At 57.0% G+C, this 20078-nt stretch overlaps 6 protein-coding genes across 6 annotated transcripts; 2 read left to right on the top strand and 4 right to left on the bottom strand.

The window, feature by feature from the left end:
• Positions 1-704: 704 nt before the first annotated feature.
• ColSpa_09254 (uncharacterized protein) lies at positions 705-1913 on the top strand (the record flags this gene model as incomplete). Its single annotated transcript, XM_049275466.1, has 1 exon — positions 705-1913. The coding sequence occupies one exon, from the start codon at positions 705-707 to the stop codon at positions 1911-1913; it is 1209 nt and encodes a 402-aa protein (XP_049131423.1).
• Positions 1914-2787: 874 nt separating this feature from the next.
• ColSpa_09253 (uncharacterized protein) lies at positions 2788-3671 on the bottom strand (the record flags this gene model as incomplete). The annotated part of the gene is made up of 2 exons (XM_049275465.1): positions 2788-3082; positions 3148-3671. 2 exons carry the CDS (start codon positions 3669-3671, stop codon positions 2788-2790), a joined length of 819 nt encoding a protein of 272 aa, XP_049131422.1.
• A 3174-nt stretch (positions 3672-6845) lies between these two features.
• On the bottom strand, positions 6846-9431 carry ColSpa_09252 (dual oxidase 1; the record flags this gene model as incomplete). Its single annotated transcript, XM_049275464.1, has 1 exon — positions 6846-9431. One exon carries the CDS (start codon positions 9429-9431, stop codon positions 6846-6848), a length of 2586 nt encoding a protein of 861 aa, XP_049131421.1.
• A 2159-nt stretch (positions 9432-11590) lies between these two features.
• On the top strand, positions 11591-11983 carry ColSpa_09251 (uncharacterized protein; the record flags this gene model as incomplete). The annotated part of the gene is made up of 1 exon (XM_049275463.1): positions 11591-11983. The coding sequence occupies one exon, from the start codon at positions 11591-11593 to the stop codon at positions 11981-11983; it is 393 nt and encodes a 130-aa protein (XP_049131420.1).
• Positions 11984-12629: 646 nt separating this feature from the next.
• ColSpa_09250 (uncharacterized protein) lies at positions 12630-13172 on the bottom strand (the record flags this gene model as incomplete). Its single annotated transcript, XM_049275462.1, has 2 exons — positions 12630-13027; positions 13091-13172. The coding sequence occupies 2 exons, from the start codon at positions 13170-13172 to the stop codon at positions 12630-12632; spliced, it is 480 nt and encodes a 159-aa protein (XP_049131419.1).
• A 4829-nt stretch (positions 13173-18001) lies between these two features.
• ColSpa_09249 (uncharacterized protein) lies at positions 18002-19247 on the bottom strand (the record flags this gene model as incomplete). Its single annotated transcript, XM_049275461.1, has 2 exons — positions 18002-18794; positions 18847-19247. The coding sequence occupies 2 exons, from the start codon at positions 19245-19247 to the stop codon at positions 18002-18004; spliced, it is 1194 nt and encodes a 397-aa protein (XP_049131418.1).
• Positions 19248-20078: the final 831 nt, after the last annotated feature.

Here is a 20078-nt window from a genome sequence, read left to right as displayed (position 1 = left end):
TTCTTAAAGTTGCACGGCCGAATAACTATGCTCTCCGAGGCAATCCCCAAGGCCGTATGATACTTCGAAAGCTCCTCGTCTCCAAGATTTGGCGCATACTCAAGTCATTGGCTACTCCCCAAAAGGCGTTTGGCCAACCCGAAATATTCATCTAGTTAGTTCGAAATCAATCATCATAAGCCAGAGGCAGGCACTAATGCGTCGTACCGGGTCTTCTCAAGGGAAATCTCATGCCTTTAACCATTCTCGTGAACCTGATATGTCGGCACATTGCCTCTTCTCATAACCAACACCACATTCGGCGGATTCTTGATTTTCCCATCTACATACGGCAGGAGTGATACGGAGAAGCTTGCATCTCGAGCGACGGCTCCTTCCTCGACAGCACTTTTCGTCTCGCGACCCAAACGGGAAGGCTTGCCCGAAACTCGTATCTTTTCCTTCTCTCTTTTCCACAACGCCCATCTATAGCATTCTATCTCGTCGTTTCCTTTTTGTTCGCCCTTCACCTTTTCGCCAACACCCACGGACCTTGGCTTATGTCTTCTGCCAGGTACATCTACCACTTTCTTTATTATCTTTGAAAAACAACCATCAGTAGTTATACTTGACACTGACGATTTCAGCAAATTCTTCCTTGATCCCCCAATCACTCAGCCGACATAACTTCCACCGCAGCCAGCATTGAGTGCACCAAGGGCATCATGGATTTTCTCGAGACAGTGGACACTACCGTCGCCCAGTTCAATCACTTCTCAGGAGAAGAATCACCTCTTGTTGTTCGCCATTTGCTCGGCGAGGGATATTCCGCAGGAATTAAGACCCTCGAGGTCAGGTCAAGGGAGCAAGAGAAAGAGGAGGCAAATGACAAATGCCCTCCTGTGGCTCAGGAGATCGACCAATCCACGCTGCAGTGCGAGGCATCTGCCACAGTCTCGACAGCCAAACAGCCAAGCCTCTTCAAGAACCAAACTCCCGTACAGCTGGAGATACCCAAGACCCCAGTCTTCCGTCAATCAGCGGCCCCGACGCCGGGTCAGGAATACTTTGCGGACACGCCCCCCAGTCGTACTCCTCGAACCCCTCCGATGCTGCGATCGAGTGCGCCATCTTTAAGTGACTACTCAGAGACGGTCAGGAGCCAATCTTATGCTCAACAAGACAACCATGTTCAACCGAACAAGTCTAAAGGTCCGGGATTGAGCAGCAACGAGAAGTCTCCAGCGCAAGTGCCCCTACTCCGCACACCTCTGGTACCTCGTTCGAACGCCCTTAGCTGGAGTGAGCCCTCACAATCGGCAAGAAGTCAATTGTACAATCAAGAAATCACCACCATACGCTCGGGCAACTCCTCCGATTCGAGAGACTTCAATGTGAGCTCGTTCAACCTTTCGCCTGAGGTCAAACAGTTTCAGAGCACTGCTTCAGATGGTCCAGATGAGCTGCACCTTGTCAACATGCGAGGCCTTTCCTGGTCGCCAATGACATCACCTCCAGCATCTCCGCTGGCACCAATCATCGACATGATTGATGAGGACGTCGTTTCTACTCAGATCCCTTCTATTCAGCCTGCTTCATCAGTGGCATGTCAGACACCTAACGAAATTTCCGAGACGACCGTAAAGCATCGAGGTCTTAACAATTGTCCACCTCGCACTCCTCCTCCTCGGGTATCCGGCAAAACAAATCCCCGGACTTCCCACCGCCGGACCAAGGGACAGAATGGACGGGTTCGCAGCTATCGACCTCGTCAACGAGAAGCTTCAACGCGCTGGTCGCCGGTTGCACCGTGGTCTCCCGGTCGGAAATTGTCGTTCAATTACGACGTGCAACAGAGGATCGCTGCCGCCACTCGCGGCACACGCATTAACAATGGACTCCTCAACGCCACCGTTGACTATCTCGATATCTAAATACCGTTTTGGCGTTGAGCAGATTTTGGGATGCAAATAAATGCATTCGAACTTGCTTGCAAACCTGATACATTGCAACGGTACGTTCCAAATTGTGTTCCAGTCGACCTATCGCAGTCCCTGACTTGCAGTTTTAGTCACTTGCAGGTGCCTATCAAGCTGTATACGTGGCCGACCAGGGACGGCATCTCTCATATCTGCCACCACTTATCTCTAAGCTGATTGGTTTTCTTTCCTTCATTTGGCTAGTGCCCTATTCATGTCTCTTTTCGCTCACAGTTCTAATTTCGAATCCAATGAGCTTTCGTATTTTGCTGCTTAAGTCGCTTTCCACATCGTCCTTCGGTGTGGGTCAGTTGCCCCCCCATCTTGACTCTTAAACACGAGCTGTCTCAAAGATCGGGCTCAAGCCAATGTCCTTCACAACAAGACGCGCGACCATTTCAAGAGATACAGAGATCTAAGCCATACACTAGGAAATCAGAGGCGTTGTTGGAATTGAACTGGATTGAATTGGGCGGTGGGACGCAGAGCAGATCACATTCCAGTGAACTGGTAACGACTGAACTTTTCATATTTTCTCTTTGCTCTACCAACATATTACCCTTGAGCCACTCATTACTCATGAATATGATCATAGTTTGGAGCCCGTCTAACGTAAGACTAACCCTTGTCAGGTCCCCGCCGAGCCATCTGAATGAGTGAAACACTAAGATGTATTCCCCCCCCCAGCTAATCGACTGTGGTTTTGTACAAGACGCGCACATGCACCAACATTGCAGCGAATGGTATCGGTCGCTTTCTCGTTATCTACTCCAGACCGACGCCCCGATAGGGCCAGCGAACAAGTTCCAGCTCAAAACTGGCAGCCACCTTACATCAGCAAGCCGACAACAACGCTGACGACGGCAGCCAGGCTGAGAGCACCGGCAGCTCTGACACCGGCGGCGCCGCTGTCGATGCCGTTCTGGCTGTTGTTGGTGCCGCCCTTGCCACCCTTGCCGGCCTTGAGTTGCTGGCAAACACCCATGAGCGTTGAGTTGTTCATCATCTCGTTGAGCTTGGCCTCCTTCTTGGCGGCCTTGGCCTTGAAGTTCTCAATCTTGGTGGTGTTACCGTTGAACTTCTCGTTCAAGGCGGTGTCGTTCTTTGAGAGAGCAATGAGCTTGCTGCAGTTGGTGTGGTTAGTCAACGTCCATTGCAGGGTTGTGGCTAGCGCCTTAGGGGAACTCACTTCAGCTTGTTCATCATCTTGCACTCCCCCTTGGTGGTTTGTGCCGAGCAGTACTGAAGAAGAGTCTGGTTTCCCTGCAGTTCGGTGAGCTTGGCCATGCCCTTCTGGGCCCACTGCTTGAGCTTGTCGGCCTTGGTAGCGTTGTTCTTGGTGACTTCGTTCAGGGCAGTCTCATTGGCAACCAGCTTTTGCAGCTTGTCCATGCGGTTCATGAAGCGGCACTGTCCGTTCTCTTGCTGAACGGCACGGATCTGGTCGCAAGTTGTCATCAAGGTCGCATTTTGCTTGGCCTGGTCGATCAAGGGCTGGACCTCAGCCGCCTTCTTCTTAATGGATTCGATCTTCGTGGCGTTGTTGTTCGTAAGCTCTGCCAGGAGAGTATCGTTGCTGGCAATCTTGACCAACTTTTCTTCCTTCAGGAAGCGCTTGCACTGAGCCTCTGTCGAGTTGCGGTCGCCTCCGTTGTGGTCCTTGGCCAGGGCCGTGAGGGACAGGAGGGGCACGAGGAGGAATGAAAGCTGCATAGTGGCGGCTGATGAGAGGAACTGTTATGCGCTGGTGTTGTTGAAGAAAAAGGCGGTCCGGCCGCAGTAAGGAAATAAGAGTATGAAGAAGTGAAGGGATCTGGATAAAGTGACCGCAAAGCGCAGAACCGTTGAGAGAGGAGATCGGGGAAGAGGCGGCCAAGTCTTATACCAAACCCTCTTCTACACCCCACGCAGACGACCACTCAACATACCCTGTCGGTCTGCGACCGTCCATGGACTTTCGTCCGATCACAAGCCTCCCCTACCCTCCTACGGCACTCGCACGAAACCAGAATACCAAACGCACACTGAACAGCAGGATGGCCGCCAGCTATTCAACGAATCGCCCTTCAGATGGCATGTCTCAGCCCCCTCCTCCGTTACGCGGCGACTGGCCGACAGCGTCCACTTGCAGACCGTTTCGCGCTTTCGCCCTCAATCCTCCCTTTAGCGAGTGTATGGCTGAAGTGGGCGCGGAGGAAAGAAACCCAAATCCCCAAAAGGTATATGCTGCTAACTTAGATGGCCCTCAACGAGAACAACCACGGTGGCCTTGGCTCGAGCGGTGTTTCTCGGTCGTGCCCATCTGTTTGATCCCGCGGCAACACTTGCCCTCGACAAATCAGATCGCCATGGTTTGAGCCTCAATAGCGCGTTACGAAACCATTGTCATTGACAATTTTGCAGTTTGTTACACGCTACTAATCTGACGTGTCCCCCGCCCCGGGAAGTGGGTGGGAGGTCCAGGTCTGATGTGAAGAAACATCACGGACTGCTCTCTCATTTGAACTTGATGTTTTCGAATGGCAGGCGCATTTACCCACGGCAGACTGAAGGTGAGGCATCTATCTGCCGGAAAATTACTAGTATACGATATGTCTTCTCCCGCCAGTATCTTAGCTGCCTCAAGATGCGGCTCAAACGGCATGTTTTAGGAAGCCCCTCTTTCTCCAACGTCAATCCCAGCACCCACGCATTGTCCGTTTCAGACACCCCAGCCCGGACGCGACGAAACACTGCTGATCGATCGACAGCACGACCAAAACCATGGAGAAAACCAGGGTCAGCCCGTTCGTCGTACCTTGTCGGTCTTGAGGCTCGCCCCAAGTTTAGAACCATGAGGACCAATTGCTGCGGTAGAATGTCCTCATTCTCTTAGTCTTTTGCCTCCGCCCCCTTCACTGCTCTGGTCCACTCGCTTCACCCGTCACCGCTAGCCGAGTTCCCAGCCCCAGAAACCGACGAGTCCATTTTTGGACCACGGCGGTAACGTTCGGTCCAGGGACCTTGCAGACATTCCTGGGGCCTGAGGAGCAACGGCAGAGTGTCCATTCAGCCTATGTGTGCCAAGAGGATGAGAGCGCGATGTAACACAACGAGCAGATCCAAACGCACATCCCGCCTAACTGGTGTACCTTGCGATTCTCGCTACCAATCTTCTCAAGGACATACTTTTTCCACGCCACTTGGATCAAATGACTAGCTCGGCGTAGATCAGCTTTTGTCTTGGCGGTTGCGGCTCAATTCAGAACCGCGGCGTGTCCTGGAGTCTCGGATTGATATCTCGTTCTCTTAACATGAGATCACAACGATTCGGCGGGATGCCAGGCAAGGGGGTTCTTGAGTAGGGTATCTTCTTCTCCTTGGCCAGAGTGCCAAAAAGGGTCTGTCTGGTCTGGTCTGTTCTTATTCCCGGGGCTGATGGGACCTCACACGAGCCTTCGTCGTATCGTGCCTCGTCATCTCATCGTCGGACCTAATCAATGACGGTTTGGCTTATTCCTCCGGGAGCTCTCCATTTCGAGCCCCGTAGCTGTTGAGGGAGGATGGGTCTGTTGTCGTCTGGTATATCTAATGAAGACGCTCTTTGTGTCATCCATCTGTCTGTCATGCCGTTGGGTTGCATCAGCCTCACATCAGCAACGGCAGCGTACGCGCGCGAAAACATCGCTGCCGCTTCGGCGAATTTCTTGCGCCTCAGGCGTCGCCGGGAAAAAGAGCACAGGAACGGGCAAGATTTTCCTGTCCTCATTTTTCGCCCTTGGCCGTAGGGCTCTCTCTGGCAAAGGGTAGCTGGGTGCGTGCGTGCGTGCGTGCTTCCGCTGTTGCATACTGCAGGTTCCTGATGCCCGTGATCGGCGTCCCCACGGCGTTTCTCCTTGGCTACATGTGTCTGCTCCCATTTCCCCATGTTGCCTCGTTTGCCAAGAAAAAAGCAGAGTTCTTCCGTCTGGCTTGGCACTGCTTTTCCTACACTGACAGTGTAACACTGCATCGAGACAGTGCAAGGTAGGCCACGCGCGCGCACACATACACACATACGCACCCCAATGTACAGCATTGTGTAGAGCAGGTTGGGGCATCTGGCGACGCAGGGCGAGACCAAGACAAGACGTGTGTCAAGTGTGCAGACCACGGGGGGGAAGCGAGCGAGTCACGCATGAGAGAGGATGCACAATGCAACAATCGCTTTGGGAACCCGGGAACCTTGCTCGCCTCTCTGTCGTCTGTCGGACGGACAAATAGAACGTTGACCCTTTTCCCGTCCAGAAACACTTTTTTCCCAGACGGATGGAAGTCGAGGTCTGGGTTCATGGGTCCACCGACGAGGAGGTGGCCGGGACCTGACATGACCCTTCCATGGCCTGACCTTCCATAGTACCAAGATGAAGCGTCAGGAGACCAAAAAAAAAAAGGGAAAGGCCAAAAGGAAGGAAATTTTCCAGGCTGCTGCTTAGGGTTTGAACCGAGCCGATCGTACCGTGCTGCGTTACGTTCGCAGGTACTAGAGTTCCGACGACTAGCTTACACGTACACACGCATACACATTACACGCACGCAGGGCGCTGCACCATGGGAGCATGGTACAGTCTAACTCGGTACGCCTAGTGGGATTCGTCGCCCCTCCGCGTCAGCTGGTCGGAAGACGGCTCGAAATACAGATCCAAAAGGGGGGGGGGGGGCCGCCGGGCAACGTGGGAAACACACAGGGACGAACGATTGAGCTCCAACATGCGTCTGCTAGTTTCTCTAATATGCTTTTTTTTTCGATCCCCTCCTCAGGCCAACCGACCGGCGCGCCGAGCAACGCAGCCGATTGAAGGACGCCCAAAACCTACTAAAACGAAGCTAAACACACTTTTCCCTCTCTTCCACCCCCTGCCCGATCCATTACCCAAAGACCTCGATCATGAAGTGGTACTCAATCTTGCTCCCGTCGTGCCGCCCCCGCACCGTTAGCTGCCGGCACTTGTCCGCCAGGATCTCCCCGACGACGGGTGCGCCGCAGTAAAACACGCCGACCTTGAGCTCCTCGTCCTCGTCCTCCACATCCCGTCTGGGCCCGCCGCTAGTGCGGCGGGAAGTACCGTCTTTGCCACCGCCCGCACCGGCGTCTGCGCCCTGCTGATCAGCCGCCGCCGCCGCCGCCGCCGCCTTCTCCTCTTGCCCGTTCAGTCCGCCCCCCTCGATGGCGCCCGCGTTCATGTTTCGCCGCTTGCTGGCCCTGAACCTCCGCATGTCCTCGTAGTGCCTGTCGAGGATGGCGTCAAAGTCGGGCCGGCCAAAGTGCGTCGGGTTCAGCAGCCCCGTCAGGGGGCTCTCCGGGTGCTCGTCGGTGCGGTGCATCTCGAGCAGCCAGCGGTAGACGTGGGTGACAATGTCGCGGCGCTTCTGGGTGACGTGCGTCGCGATGCGGATGTCCAGGTGCTGGTCGGCGCCCTCGTACTTGCGGTGCCAGTCCTGGCTGCGCGAGACCGAGTTGAGCAGGTCGGCGATCCAGAGGAGGTAGTTGCGGTCGCGGACGGTCCAGTGGAAGTCGACGCGGCGGTAGTCGGACGCGAATGCGAAGGACTCTGAGGGATTGGGGGGCTTGTTAGGGTCGCTGGCGTCGGGGGCCGCCGTAGCTTCCGAGTCCTTTCTTTCCGAGGTGCTGTTCGTCTTCTTCTCCGTCGTGACGGTCGTCTCGGAGTCGTGGCGGTGCTGATGCTGGTGGGCGTGGGCGTGGGCGTGGGCGTGGGCGTGGGCGTGGTCGTGTGTCGGGCCGCCGTGCTCGTCGTCGTCGCGGGCTTGCAAGTCCGCGAGGATACCCGAGAAGGGGGTCACGCCGATGCCCGACCCGACGATGATGGTGTGGCCAAAGTCGTAGAAGCGCTGTGCCGGCGCGCCAAAGGGGCCGTTGATGCCCACGTCGATCTCGGCGGTCCCCGAGTCCCCTCCCAGCCCGCGGAGCTGCTTCGTCCAGTTGCCGTCCGTCTTGATGTGCAGCTGGAACTCCCTGCCCTTGCAGATGGAGACGGTGAAGGGGTGCCACTGGAACGTGCTGAGCTTCGGCACCTGCAGGAAGACATACTGGCCGGCCTGGTACTTCCAGATGCGCTCGCTCGGGATGGTGGCCGTGATCTCGACCGTCTCGCCGTCGAGCACTTTGAGCGTCGCCTTGATCCTGTGGAAGCCCGTGCCGATGCGGACGACGCGCTCGACGAGGACGAGCAGCGTCGGGAAGGCGAGGAAGTAGCCAAACATGGGCCACTGCAGCAGATGCGCCGTGCCGTGGGCCATCATGAGGCCGATGATGGGGTACATGAGCAGGTGGCCGAGCTGGAAGACCTCGTAGTTCCAGTTGCGCACCTTGGGCAGGCTCAGCAGCGCGAGGATGTAGAAGGAGCCGAGCGCCGTGATGCCCGTGGCCCCGGGCAGGGTGCGGACGTACGCGACGTACGGCTTCGGCACCATGTCCGGGCCGAGGACCTCGGCGACGCGACCCTGGTTCTCGGGCCGGCTGCCGTGGTAGAAGGAGCCCGTCAGGTGGCCGATGGCGTGCAGCGTCGCGAAGACGAGGGCGGCGATGGAGATCTTGATGTGGAAGGACTGGCTGAGGTCCCAGTTGACGAAGCGCGAGACGTAGTACGAGCGGCGCATCCATGTGGAGAAGTAGCGCGACATGCTGAGCAGGAGGAAGAAGAAGGTCATGTACAGCAGGCCGGCGGACGTCTTGGCCATGACGACGCCCCAGCCAAAGGCGGCGCGGTACTGCGTCTGCGTGACGTACTTTACGCACTGCCAGACGCCAAAGGCGAGGGTGCAGCCGACGACGAGGCCGAGGAAGGCAATCTCGGGCCCGTGGACGGCCCAGTAGGCGCGCAGGCGGCGGGACAGGCGCAGCTTGCGGACGTAGTCCTTTTGCGAGTCCTCCGAGTCCTTGTCCTGCTTCAGGGAGGGGATCTTCCACTGGCGGACGCGGGCGGCGAAGTCGTCGCGCAGGATGCGGTGGGAGCGGCTCCGCTCGTCGGCGGCCGGGTCCGAGGTGGTGCCCGGGTCGGAGCCGGGGAGGCCCATGATGGTGCGGAGGAACTCATGGCGCAGGCGGTTCTCGTCGCGCGAGTGCTGCTTGGACGAGAAGTCCCGGGGCGGCTCCTTCTTCCCGATGACGTGGTGCGGCTTGGCCTGGTTCTGCGGGGCGAGCTCGTCGTGGGCGGCGTCGAGCTTGGCCTCGACCTCGTTGTAGTCAATGTAGCCGTCGTCGTTGTGGTCGAGGTCGTCGAGGAAGGAGTTGATCTCGTCCTCGGTCAGGTACTGGACTCCCTCGTCGGGGTTCGTGACGGGGTGATCAACGGCAGCCATCAAGGCCTGTGGTCGGTATGCCCGTGTGGTTTGGGCTTTGGGGGGTCTGTTGGCGAGAGACGGGACGGGTGTCTGTGGGACGATGATCCTCCCGGTGAAGGGAAGGGGGAAGGGGAACGCGAGACGGCGGTCCATGATGCTTTTTGTACGAAGCTACGGGCTACGGGCCAAGGGCGGCAGGTTACGCTCATTTTCACTCGGCTTCTTGGCGGTGATCTCCCCTTTTTTTTGTCCTTCTCATGGTGTTTGTTGCTAGGTCCATGGTAGGCTTTTTTTTTTTCCGGGGGGTGGACCGCGTCGTTGTACGTCAGCCGGGGATGAGCCAAGCTTCTTGGTGGTTTAACGCGGGTGGTGCGCAATACCAAGCAATACCAAGACCTCGCTCGCCGCCGCCAGCGTGGGCTCGCGGGGCCCAGGGAGCGCAGTGGTGAGATCATCGCTCAGGTATCATGGTGCCGCCCAGAGTCTTTGTACTCTTTACAGGGCTCGGTAATGGGAAAACGTGTGATGGCATAGCTGCATTGCGGCACGGCAGACAGGTCCCAAGCCGTGAACGTAGTAGGCCATGGACGGTAGCGCGCGTGCTGTCGAGGTCTGGGCCGACTAATGGTCTCAACCGGTCCAAGCTGGCACCAATCTTAAAAAGCCGCAGGTTTCTCCCCCCACCGGGGGTTGCTAGTTTTCTGGGTCTGGATCAAGCAGAATGCCATGCAATTTGGCCCTGCTTGGCTTTTTCTTGGCTTTTCTTGAGATCAAGTTCTTATTGTCTGGTGTGTTTTGGTGAAGACCCCGTCGTCACCATGTGCTGTCATTTACAGCAGCCCTGATTGGGCGAGATAAAGAAGGTTTGAGCCCGATAAGTGGTGGGCTTGTCTACCTCGATCAGGGTCGTAGTAGTTGCAACGCACGGGCCAATGACGTTGATACCAAGGCACTGGTGCTGGGCCAATTGGATGTGAGCGAGTGGCTGGGCTGCTTGTGCACTACGACCCCCCCCCCAAGAGAGACGCTGGCCGGCTCGGTGACAGAGGCCCAGGCCCTCTTCGCCGGGGCCTCCCGCTCCACGGGTCCGGCATGTGCCGGCCGTCTGTGCCCCTCCATCATCACACCATGGCCGTCGCGCAGCTGCGTCGAGCGTCTTAGCAACACCAGGACAAGAGTTCCGTGAAGCAAACGAGTTGGGACGTTTGTAGCTTTTGCGCCAGTCATCGATGGGGGTTGGCTACGGAAGTTTTCTCACCGTCGTGCGTCACCCCGGCTGCTCGCCGTTCTGCGAGGTGCCGTGCAAGTACAATCGGAACCCTGAAGCTGACTGTGCATCTGTCCAACAGGCCCGTCTGCCGCCTCCCAATCCTTTGCATTTCTATTTTAAAACCACCCGCTTTTCAATCGCTAGTGTCCTCCAACACCAGTCCAACAACCCCTCTTGGCCTAGAGATGACTGTTGTTGTGAAGAAGTCGGAGCGCAGACAGAAGTGCGCGTCTGCCTATCAGCCCGGCAGGCACCCGTGGGCGGTGGCTGTGTACGCCGATGGCTGTCTGTTATCCAGTCAAACAAAAAGGACTCGTATGCGCTTAGATAAGATGCTTTTTCGACACATGGCATGAATTGACAACGAGAAGGGGACCGTCTGGAGCGCACCAAGTCCTACGGATGAGTCCTAGAATCAATTCCGCTGCCTGGACATCGTGGCATCACAGCACCAACACGCTGTAACAAGCACCGGTGTCACTGTGGCCGCCGCAGCCTGGGGTGGGGCCTCCGCATCGCATCACGGCGGCCTGCGATGCGGGCTGCTCCCGACTTCGGTCCCTCGAACAGGACCGTCGTCCCCGCAGGATAAATCTGCCTCGGACAGCCCTTTTCTCTTTCCTTCTAACTTTCAAAAGACAGCAGCCTTCTTAAAACATCAACCAGAGTCTCCAAAGAGAATACACTTGTTTTCACGGTCCTTGAAAGGCAGAAGCAAAGCTGCCTTGTCGTGAACAGCCCGACCCACTTCACCAGGCAGGGGACCAAGAGGACCCCCCCCCGGCCTAGCATTCACGTCCTCGCCTCACCACACCGCAGCACCCAGGCGCCCGAGTTTACCCCGCCATCCGTCGGGGAGCCTCACCTTCAGCCCAACCAACATCACCTCACCCCTCCCAGCACAACCAAAAAGCACACGTTCAAATATCCACTCACCAAAAACATACTTTTCACACACTCCCTCTCAAACCAACAGCACCGCAAAAAGGAAACAGACCAAAATAACAAAAAAAAAAAAAGAAGAAGACCAAAAAGAAAAGAAATGGCGACCCCGACAAAGGACCGCATCACCTGCCACGTCCTCGACACCTCGGCGGGCCGCCCCGCAAAGGGCGTCCGCGTGCAGCTCTCGACGGCGACGCCCCCGTCGCCCTCGGCGCCCGGCGCCGCCGGCACCCTCCGCGAGTTCGAGTCCATGACGGACGACGACGGCCGCGTCAAGGCCTGGCTGCCCTACTCGTCGGCCACCGCGTCCGGCGAGGTGCCCGTCTACACCCTCGAGGACGTCCTCGGCGGCATCCAGGGCCCTCGCGCTGGACCCTGCGCTTCGACACGGCCGCCTACTTCGGCGGCGACGACAAGACCTTCTTCCCCGAGGCCGTCGTCGTCTTCACCGTCCAGGAGGGCCAGCACTACCACGTCCCGCTGCTGCTGAGCCCCTACAGCTACACCACCTACCGGGGCAGCTAGAGCGCCCACGCGGAGAGCCCCGGGGAGGGGTGGGAGGGGTCTGTCCTGCGGGGGTTTGGGCTGGGAAGAAACTAGCACCGTAGGAAACCTTTCAGATGATGGGCGCGGGAAGAAGGGCATGTTTTTTTTCTTTTTTTCTTTCAAGAGTGTTGTTCACGGGCATGCGGACGGGCAAGACAGATATCCAGTGTGCAAGACTCTTGCAACGTAATGATAGAATTATGAGAATACTGGTTAACGATAGTCGGCTCGTCGTCCCTAGAAGTGTTGTCCCTTTTATTAAGGGACCGTGTGCCGCCAGCCAGAAGAATTCTGGCATTGACGATGATGATAATGATGACGAGTGTGAGGATAAACACTCTTCGCGATGCGGTTTTTTGCCATCCCATTGCTCCCGTAACCCAAACCCCAAACCCAAAACCTAACCCAGCCCAAAGATCCCAGCCCAAACCCCTAAAAAAAACAAAATAAAGATAACTCCGCGCTTGCGCTGTAAGTGTCTGTTTTACAATCTTTTCGGCCGTTTCATCGTGCGTGGCACATCGTGTCGATAGTTCACCGGCTAACCTCGCAACCCCTCATCATTCTTCCGTCTCCCGAGGTGGCACGGGCTACTTCCGCAGGCCGAGCTTCTTGAACAGACTGTTCCTCCGCCCGCTGCTGCTGCTGTTGGCCGACATGACGGGCGAGAGGTCGCCGCCACTGTGCGAGAGGAAGCTCTCGGCGCCGTCTTTGCTGTAGCGGCCGCCCGCGTGCAGGCTCGACTGGCTGGCGTTGGAGGGCGCGTCAGCGTCGAGGATGGCCGAAGCCTCGGCTTCCGTCAGGGCCTCGCTGCTGTAGAGGGCGGCCATCTGCGGCGTGATGACGCCGTGGCTGATGGTTCGCCTGTGCTTCTGCAGGAACGAACGCCGCGTGCGGGCCATTACTCGGTGGCCGTTGATGTCCTCCTGCGAGATGACGGCGTTGGGTGACAGGTTGGCATCGGGGTGCGGCAGCGTGGTGTTGCGTTCTGGAATTGTCAGTATTGGTTGATGCAAATAAAAGAGGATCCTTGGTTGGGCTGTCGACTCACCTCCGTTGAAGGGTTCAGGGAAGCCAGTGTCCCGAAAACTAGCCTGACTCTTGGTCGACGGGCTCCGTGGTGCGTTGGTCATTGTGTGAGGCTCTGCGAGGAGAGAGGCGGACTTAGTTTATTGTGGGGGGAAATAGGCAGTATATGAGTGGGAATAGTGTGGTAGTATAGTGTGGTCGGACGGATAGTGGCCGCGGCGGGTGCTCGCAGGGCTGATATTCAATGGAATAGTGGTCGGGGGGTGTGTGGTGGTAAATATGGAAAGCCTGGGGGAAGAAGAACAGGGAAAAGAGAGAAGCTGATCTCTTTGTGAGTGGGTGGCGGTTGTTTGGGAAAACTGGAATTCAGAGGACGAGAAAAGAGAGGGAAACAAAGACGGGGACGAGTGCCAGGTCAAAGACTGAGGCAGAGGACGAGAGACGCCGCCGGGGTTCCGTGGTTGTCCCGTTCGGTGTTGACGTTGCCGTTCGATCCTTTAGCGTCTTGGGCAATTACGAATCCCCTCCCAAAAGAGGGCGAGACCAGCTAATGAGACCGGCAAGCCCAGGAACGAGATGAGAGCAGGCGGCAGCGGCAGCGGTAGCAGCAGCAGTAATGAGTAAATGAGAAATTGAGATTCCGCACTAGGTAAAGGATCCCCTCTGGGTACTGCACTTCAGCGACCGCGGGAACGGGTGCGCGGAGGGGAGAGGTTTGGGGGGGATGGGCACGGTATTTAGAGCAGCAGGAGTCGAGAGTTGGACAGTCAGAGCAAGCAGGCGGGTGTGGCCACTGGCCTATGCGCCGCATCTGGAAACACGTAACGCTGTTCCGCCTCTCGGATTCTGTGCGGTGGTGTATGGCTACAAGGTGCCGACTTTGCGTTTCGCTCTCGCTCCATCGCTTATGGCTCCCCGCTCGGCCTTGACCTTTCCGCTTGCAAAGGCAGGCGAGGTGGTGAGAATGTGCCAAATGACTGGCCGCAGCAGAGCAGCAAGCAAGCCATGCCAACGAATGACTGGGACGGGCGGGGAAGGGCACGCTGCGCTGCTTAGCCTTTTCTCTCCCCCGCCTCGGAGGAAACGCAAGGCACAGAGACCACTAGACTCACTCGCAAAGACACGACTCTGGACGGATGCTTTTCTTCTGCTTCCTGCACAAGGGCACAAGGGCACAGGAGCACAAGAGCGCCTGAGAACCTGGGATGGCCTGCATGAGGCACCCGGCCATGCCAATGCACCCCCGGAGGTTATGACGATTGGTGTCTGGCTGTGTCATGTTTCGAACTCTGATCATGCCACACTGTTCACCGTGTGTCTCGTGGGAAACTCCCAACGGCCCCAACAAAAAACAAAAAAAGAGGAAAGGATACGAAGAGAAGAGCGAGATTGCAAGGCAGAACCGCAACAGGCAAAGAAGCGTGACTTGGGTGGATGAGAGCCGCTTGTTCTGGAAAAAGCGCGTGTACCCTGGCTGGCCGGGGCACTGTTTCCTCTCTGTTGGATCGTGGAATGATGAGTGGCGGGCAGAGGGTTTGCCGAGCGTGGGAGGATGGGGAGTGGGTTTGTGAGAAAGAGCAGACGGTGACTACGACCACGACCACGACCACGAACGACGGGAATGGAGCTTGGAAAGACAAGGGAAGTTCGGCATGGCTTACCTTGTTGGCGCAGGCTATTGGTGCGATGCGTGCCGGTATTCCGCTCGGTTGGGGACAGCAGAGGCGTCAGTGGTGGAACCTCCCTGAGGATCCTGTCTTGGGCAGGCGGTAAGACGGCGGGTAGTCTGGGCAGCGGAACGTCTTGTTCCAACTCGAGCTTTCTCGGCGGAGGACTGAGAGACGTCTGTACTGTACTGTACTGTCCTGTACCAAAACGGCCGAGTCGAGGGGGGTTCTGAGATCCCCACTGAACAAGCGCGCGGTAGGGTATTAAGCTGGTTTTGGGGAAGAAGCAAAGCCTCGGGAGTTGAGGATGAAACGGTCTGCGGGGGTTGGGCAAGAATGGTAGGTTGCCGGGTTCGTGAGGGTCGGCCTTGTAAGAGCGTCCGAGTTGTACGAAGGGGAAGAGGAAGAGAGTCGTGTGGCCGTGGGACACAAATAAAGTCTGTGGCCGATGGTCGTCGGCGTTCGTGGGTTGTGACTGAGAGTTGACGTGCCCTTCGTTATGCTGCGAGTCTGTAAGTGGGGATGGGTGATGACATTCGGTGCTGGTGTCCAAGGGATTTCCTGTACGAAATCGCGAACGCCCGGGAAGGCGGCATCCATGTTGTTTATATCATGGAGGGCTAATGCCGCCTGCCACCGCACCGCACCGCACCTCACCTCACCTCACCACCGCATCATGCTCCCTCTTGTGGTGAAATGGTAGGTACGGCAAGAGCTGACGATCCGCGCACCTGCGAAGCGCCCCGCTAGGTGAACCCGCAAGGTCGGTCATATCCGTCCGTGGCTTGCTTGCAGCAAGAACACGCTTGACCCAACTAGGCAAGGTCACGTTGGGCTTAGCGTGATTTGACCTGGCCTTGATTCATCACCCAAACCCACGATCCCATCAGATCGTAATATGGCAGCTGGCTGGCAAGCGTCCGTGTACTCTGCTCTGTGACCGCACTGCAATTGGATGTTTTTAATTGTGTGGTTCTTGTACTCCCTCTCCGTCATTGTCAATTCACGAGTCCAGCCGATTTACCGAAAACACAACGAGAGAAAAGGGCAGAGCACGACGGGGAAACACTTTTTCACTATTGGCCAAGCCAACCTGTGACAATGGCTGTTCGGCACTTTGCTACTCATGTAACCCAGAAACATGTCCAAACGATGCAACGATAGGCCCTCCTTCTGGGATCTTCGTTGAGAGCTTTGTTGCGGTCTTTTTTCGTTGGAGGTAACCCAAAAACACCCCTTTCCCGTTCTTGGACCGCAAGCGAGACTTTCCGGTCAATCCTCACCTCAAGACCCCCCCCCCCCCCCGTCTCCAACTTTTTGGCGTTCCGATGATCCAGCGATGCCAATCAAACCTCGCTCGGTGTCTCTGGAGTGTCTCGCTGTTGGTTCCCTCACTGGTCCAGCGCGGCAACTAACGACTGCAGAGCAACTCCTCTGACCGACTGAAATGAGACGCTTATCCCATGACTTTGCTGACCGCCGCCGGTGGTTTTTTCATTCTTGTCGTCCAGTCCCCAAGTCTCAACCGTCCACGTTTGCCCTGGGCCGCGACACAGGTTTGGCCAGTCACCCCCCGGCTTAGCCCAGCCGGAAAGCCGGAACACCTTAAATCGAAAATCTATGCTTAGAAGCGCCTTCATTTACAGATAACGCTAACGAGAGAGCCTGAGTCGGTATGCTATCCGTACTAAACCCCTATGAGCACAATCGGTTGGGCATTCCAGCAGAATGCACCTTATTTGAGGGCCCAAGTCCTACACCAGACGGCCTGAGCACCGCAGACTGCGACGCTATAGATGAAATGACCCCGTCACTTAGGTGTCAGAAAGCTGCCAGCGGCCTTCGGAATCCCCGCTCGAAGCATTCTGCGCCTTCTTTTGACGGCTGGAAACCCCCTCGCTGAAATAGGCACCGCACCCCTGTCCCTGTCACCCTGCCTCGTCCAGCAATCGGCACCAGGGCAACCTCCAGCGGCGGAGCAGAGACAAGGAAGCTCTGGCGGCGGAGGAGGGACGAGAGAGCGGCGACGGCGGTGGGGCTCACCGGAGGACCCTGACGACCTGAACAGCGGAGCCTCGGAGGGCTGCGCCCTGCCCCTGATTGGCCCCATGCGTGTCCACGCCACACTAAAGAGCGGAGCTATATTTCCAGCGTTGTGATTCGGCCAGATTGGCCCGCTGCAGTGATGCAGGCCGAGGCCAGCCACAGCATGCGCGTTACGCGGCCTCCGATCTTTTGCTGGAAACACTCGATGAAGATTGTGGGAAGATCCGCCGTCACCGGGTCACGCTGGCAAAAACTGGGACGATGGGCGCCGAGGGGCATTACCGGATAATTTGAACATCCCCTCCTTCGCTTCTGGGAGTTGATTGACTTGTCACGCCGCCACTCATGATGCATCTTGAATCTTCCAGCAAAGAGCGGCCCCCACCCCGGCTTTGTCGTCCGCACGGCCACGAATCCCGTCGCCGCTGCCGTCACCACCGTCGCGAACCTGTTTCTTGCTTTCATCTCTTTGTTCCTTGCCGTTCGGGATCCCATATCCGTACCATGGTGGGATTGGCTGGACTAAACAAACCTGGGGGAAGACGTCTGGCGTCCGTGACCCGCTAAATGGCATGTTCCTGCAGACTGCGGTTCACTCACTACGTACCTGAAGAATCCGCAGATCGTTGCCCGGAGCTTCGCTAGGCCGGTGCTGACCCCACGATTCGATCCCGATTGATGGGCTCGGCTGGCATGTCGTCCCGTTCCCGGCTGTCCATAGTCATGATCTGGCATTCACTAGCCACAGCGTCAATGGTCACGTTCCTCATGTCAAATAACCTCCGATAAGGTATTGAGACATGTAGCAAATAAAGCTCGCCAACGTTCTTTGTTGGAGCTGACCAAAGTTCGTCGTGGTCTGGACCGCCCCGGCGCAGAATGTGAGCCTGTTCTGGATATCCCCTGGCACGCGGGTATCCAAATGTTGAATTTCACCCTTTCTCCACCTTCCGACCTCGTCAAACTAGACTGCGCGGATTTGGAATGCTAAGCGCCATCCATGATTAGTTGTCTCCGGCTTCGCTATGTGCCGAAATGACTCGCTGATAAGCCCAATCTATACTCTACTGAAATGTCCAAATTTGGCATACCTCGAGTGGGAGCCAACGCCACGGCTCCTTCCGAGGTGTCGTGGACCTCAGACAACCCCCTGGAGAGAGAACCATCGCAGCCTCCCCGGTAGCGACTGAGATGAGACTGGCTCAGCACCCTCGCGAGTCTCAAAACGGCCCCTGTTGACACGGGACCGCCGCGACGTGCCACCTGTCCTGGCACCGGGTACAGATCTTGGCGCTGCAGCCGCCGCACCAGATCAGCTCGCGCTTCCAGTTGTCGACCATGATGCGCCGGCGCCGCCGGCACTTGGCGGCCGGGCACGTCACCGTCGACGCCGTCCAGTCGCCAAACTTGCGGTTCCACCGCCTCTTGAACTGCTTGTCGAGCAGGTGAGTCGCGTGGCCCGGGAAGACGCTCGCCGCCTCGCAGCACCGCGGCCTCTTGGTCGACTCCTTCAGCATGGAGGCCGAGAACCGCGCATAGATGCAGCCGTCGCAGAGGCGGTGGCCGCATTTCAAGAGTTGCAAAGGGTCGCCTGTCTCGTTGGTCGACGAGCCGCAGCCGTGGCAATCGGCCGCGCCGGGCTCTGATGCCGGCGGCGGGTCTTTCCTGCCGGGCTTCTCTTCTTCGGGTATCCCCTCTTCGGGATCCTCTTCTTCGGGTTGGAGAGTGGATGAGCCATCTTCTGTTGGCGCATCCTCGGGGTTGGTTGCGTCTCCCTCTTCTTCTGACTCCCAGACCACTTCGTCGCATACCGTCTCGGCGTAGCTCGTTAATCCGTCGAGATATTCCTCGAGCCTGGCATTTGTGCTCCACGCTGGACCTTCCCCAGGAAGTGAGACTCGGAGGTGCTCAATCTCCTCCAAGATTCTCTCCGTGTCATCTTTTATGGCAGGTACAACTTTGGTCTGATCTCGGATGACTTCTGTGTCGTTCTTGATACTCTTGGCCAAGGTTCTTAGTTTCTGTTAGCATCGACTGAGACGACGTCCTCCGGGGTCCGACTCACAGAGTCACGGTCTCGACAGCCAGACTCAGAGAGCTCCTATAGGCCTCCAGACCCCTCTGCAGAGCCTCTACCTCCCTCTTGCCGTCGATCGCCCAGCGCAAGGGGCCCCTCCTCCCCTTGTGGCGCTCCAGCACCGCGTCGATGCCTTGGATGACGCCGCCGCAGCTGTCGACGATGGAGACAATCTGCGCCCGCAAAGGGTGTGGCAGATGGCCGCCGTCGCCGTCGTCCCGGAGTAGTTCCAAGATGATCTGCAGGTCCGCCAGCTCGCGCGCGACGGTCGTCAGGTCGGCGCGCGCCTCGCGACAGTCTCTGACGAAGGCCGACACGGCCTTGGCGGTCGCTCCCGCGGCTGTGATGAGACCCACGCAACTCGCTGCGATGGACAAGGGGTCTGCCATCGCTTGTCAGCGGCCGTGGTGGGAATTTCTTCGTCGACTTTTGCGGCGGGCGCGGGTTGAGAGGAGAGGGTGGGGGGGAGGTGAGCGCATGCACGCGCTCCCGATAGAGGGAGAAGTGGGATTGAAGCGGGCTGCATTATGCAGGGCGCCTAGCTGATCCAAAGAGATCAGCTTGTGACAGCTATTCCGTACCATGCACAACGTTGAAATAGTAGGTAGCCCCGCTATTCGTCGACGATTGCGCAACTGCAATGACGGCTTGTTTAACAGTAGTCAGGGAGCAACAGCTGAGTGAATGAAGAACCATATCTACCATTATGACTCCGACATAGTTTTAGTACGTTTAGCACTGTTATTTAGCATTAATTTTAGCCACCTCTCAGCAATAAACATAACTGTCGGATATTTGACCAAAGCACTTCAGACGCGGTCTGTTATTTCCCGCCAGCTCTAACAAAGTACAAAAGAATCAAGAAATAAGGTTGAAAAGCTTACTGAGTAGGTAAAAGAGGTGACACTGTCCATGCGTCAAACGATGTTATTCGGATGATTGAGGCCATATAATACGATTTCTCTGGTCAAAGATACCCCTCAATAGTTGCAGCCTGGCAGGCAATCAACATCCGCCGGGTTACGCCGTAGCCATGTGTGCCACGTTGACAAACCGCAAAAAGACCAGATTTCGACCAAACGTTAGGAATTGACTCTAACTTTCCTCCGTTTTTGCTCCCTTCTTCAATCAACTCCTGTCATGTCTTTGAGAACTCTCCATCGGAAGGTTCGAGGACCTCGACGAAAGAGGCCCTCGACCATACGTCCATGTTCATGAAG

This window comes from Colletotrichum spaethianum (genome assembly GCF_022836535.1).
Source record: "Colletotrichum spaethianum MAFF 239500 DNA, contig27, whole genome shotgun sequence".
In the NCBI taxonomy this organism is placed as follows: Eukaryota; Fungi; Ascomycota; class Sordariomycetes; order Glomerellales; family Glomerellaceae; genus Colletotrichum; species Colletotrichum spaethianum.
This window is presented reverse-complemented; position numbering and strand designations above follow the sequence as displayed.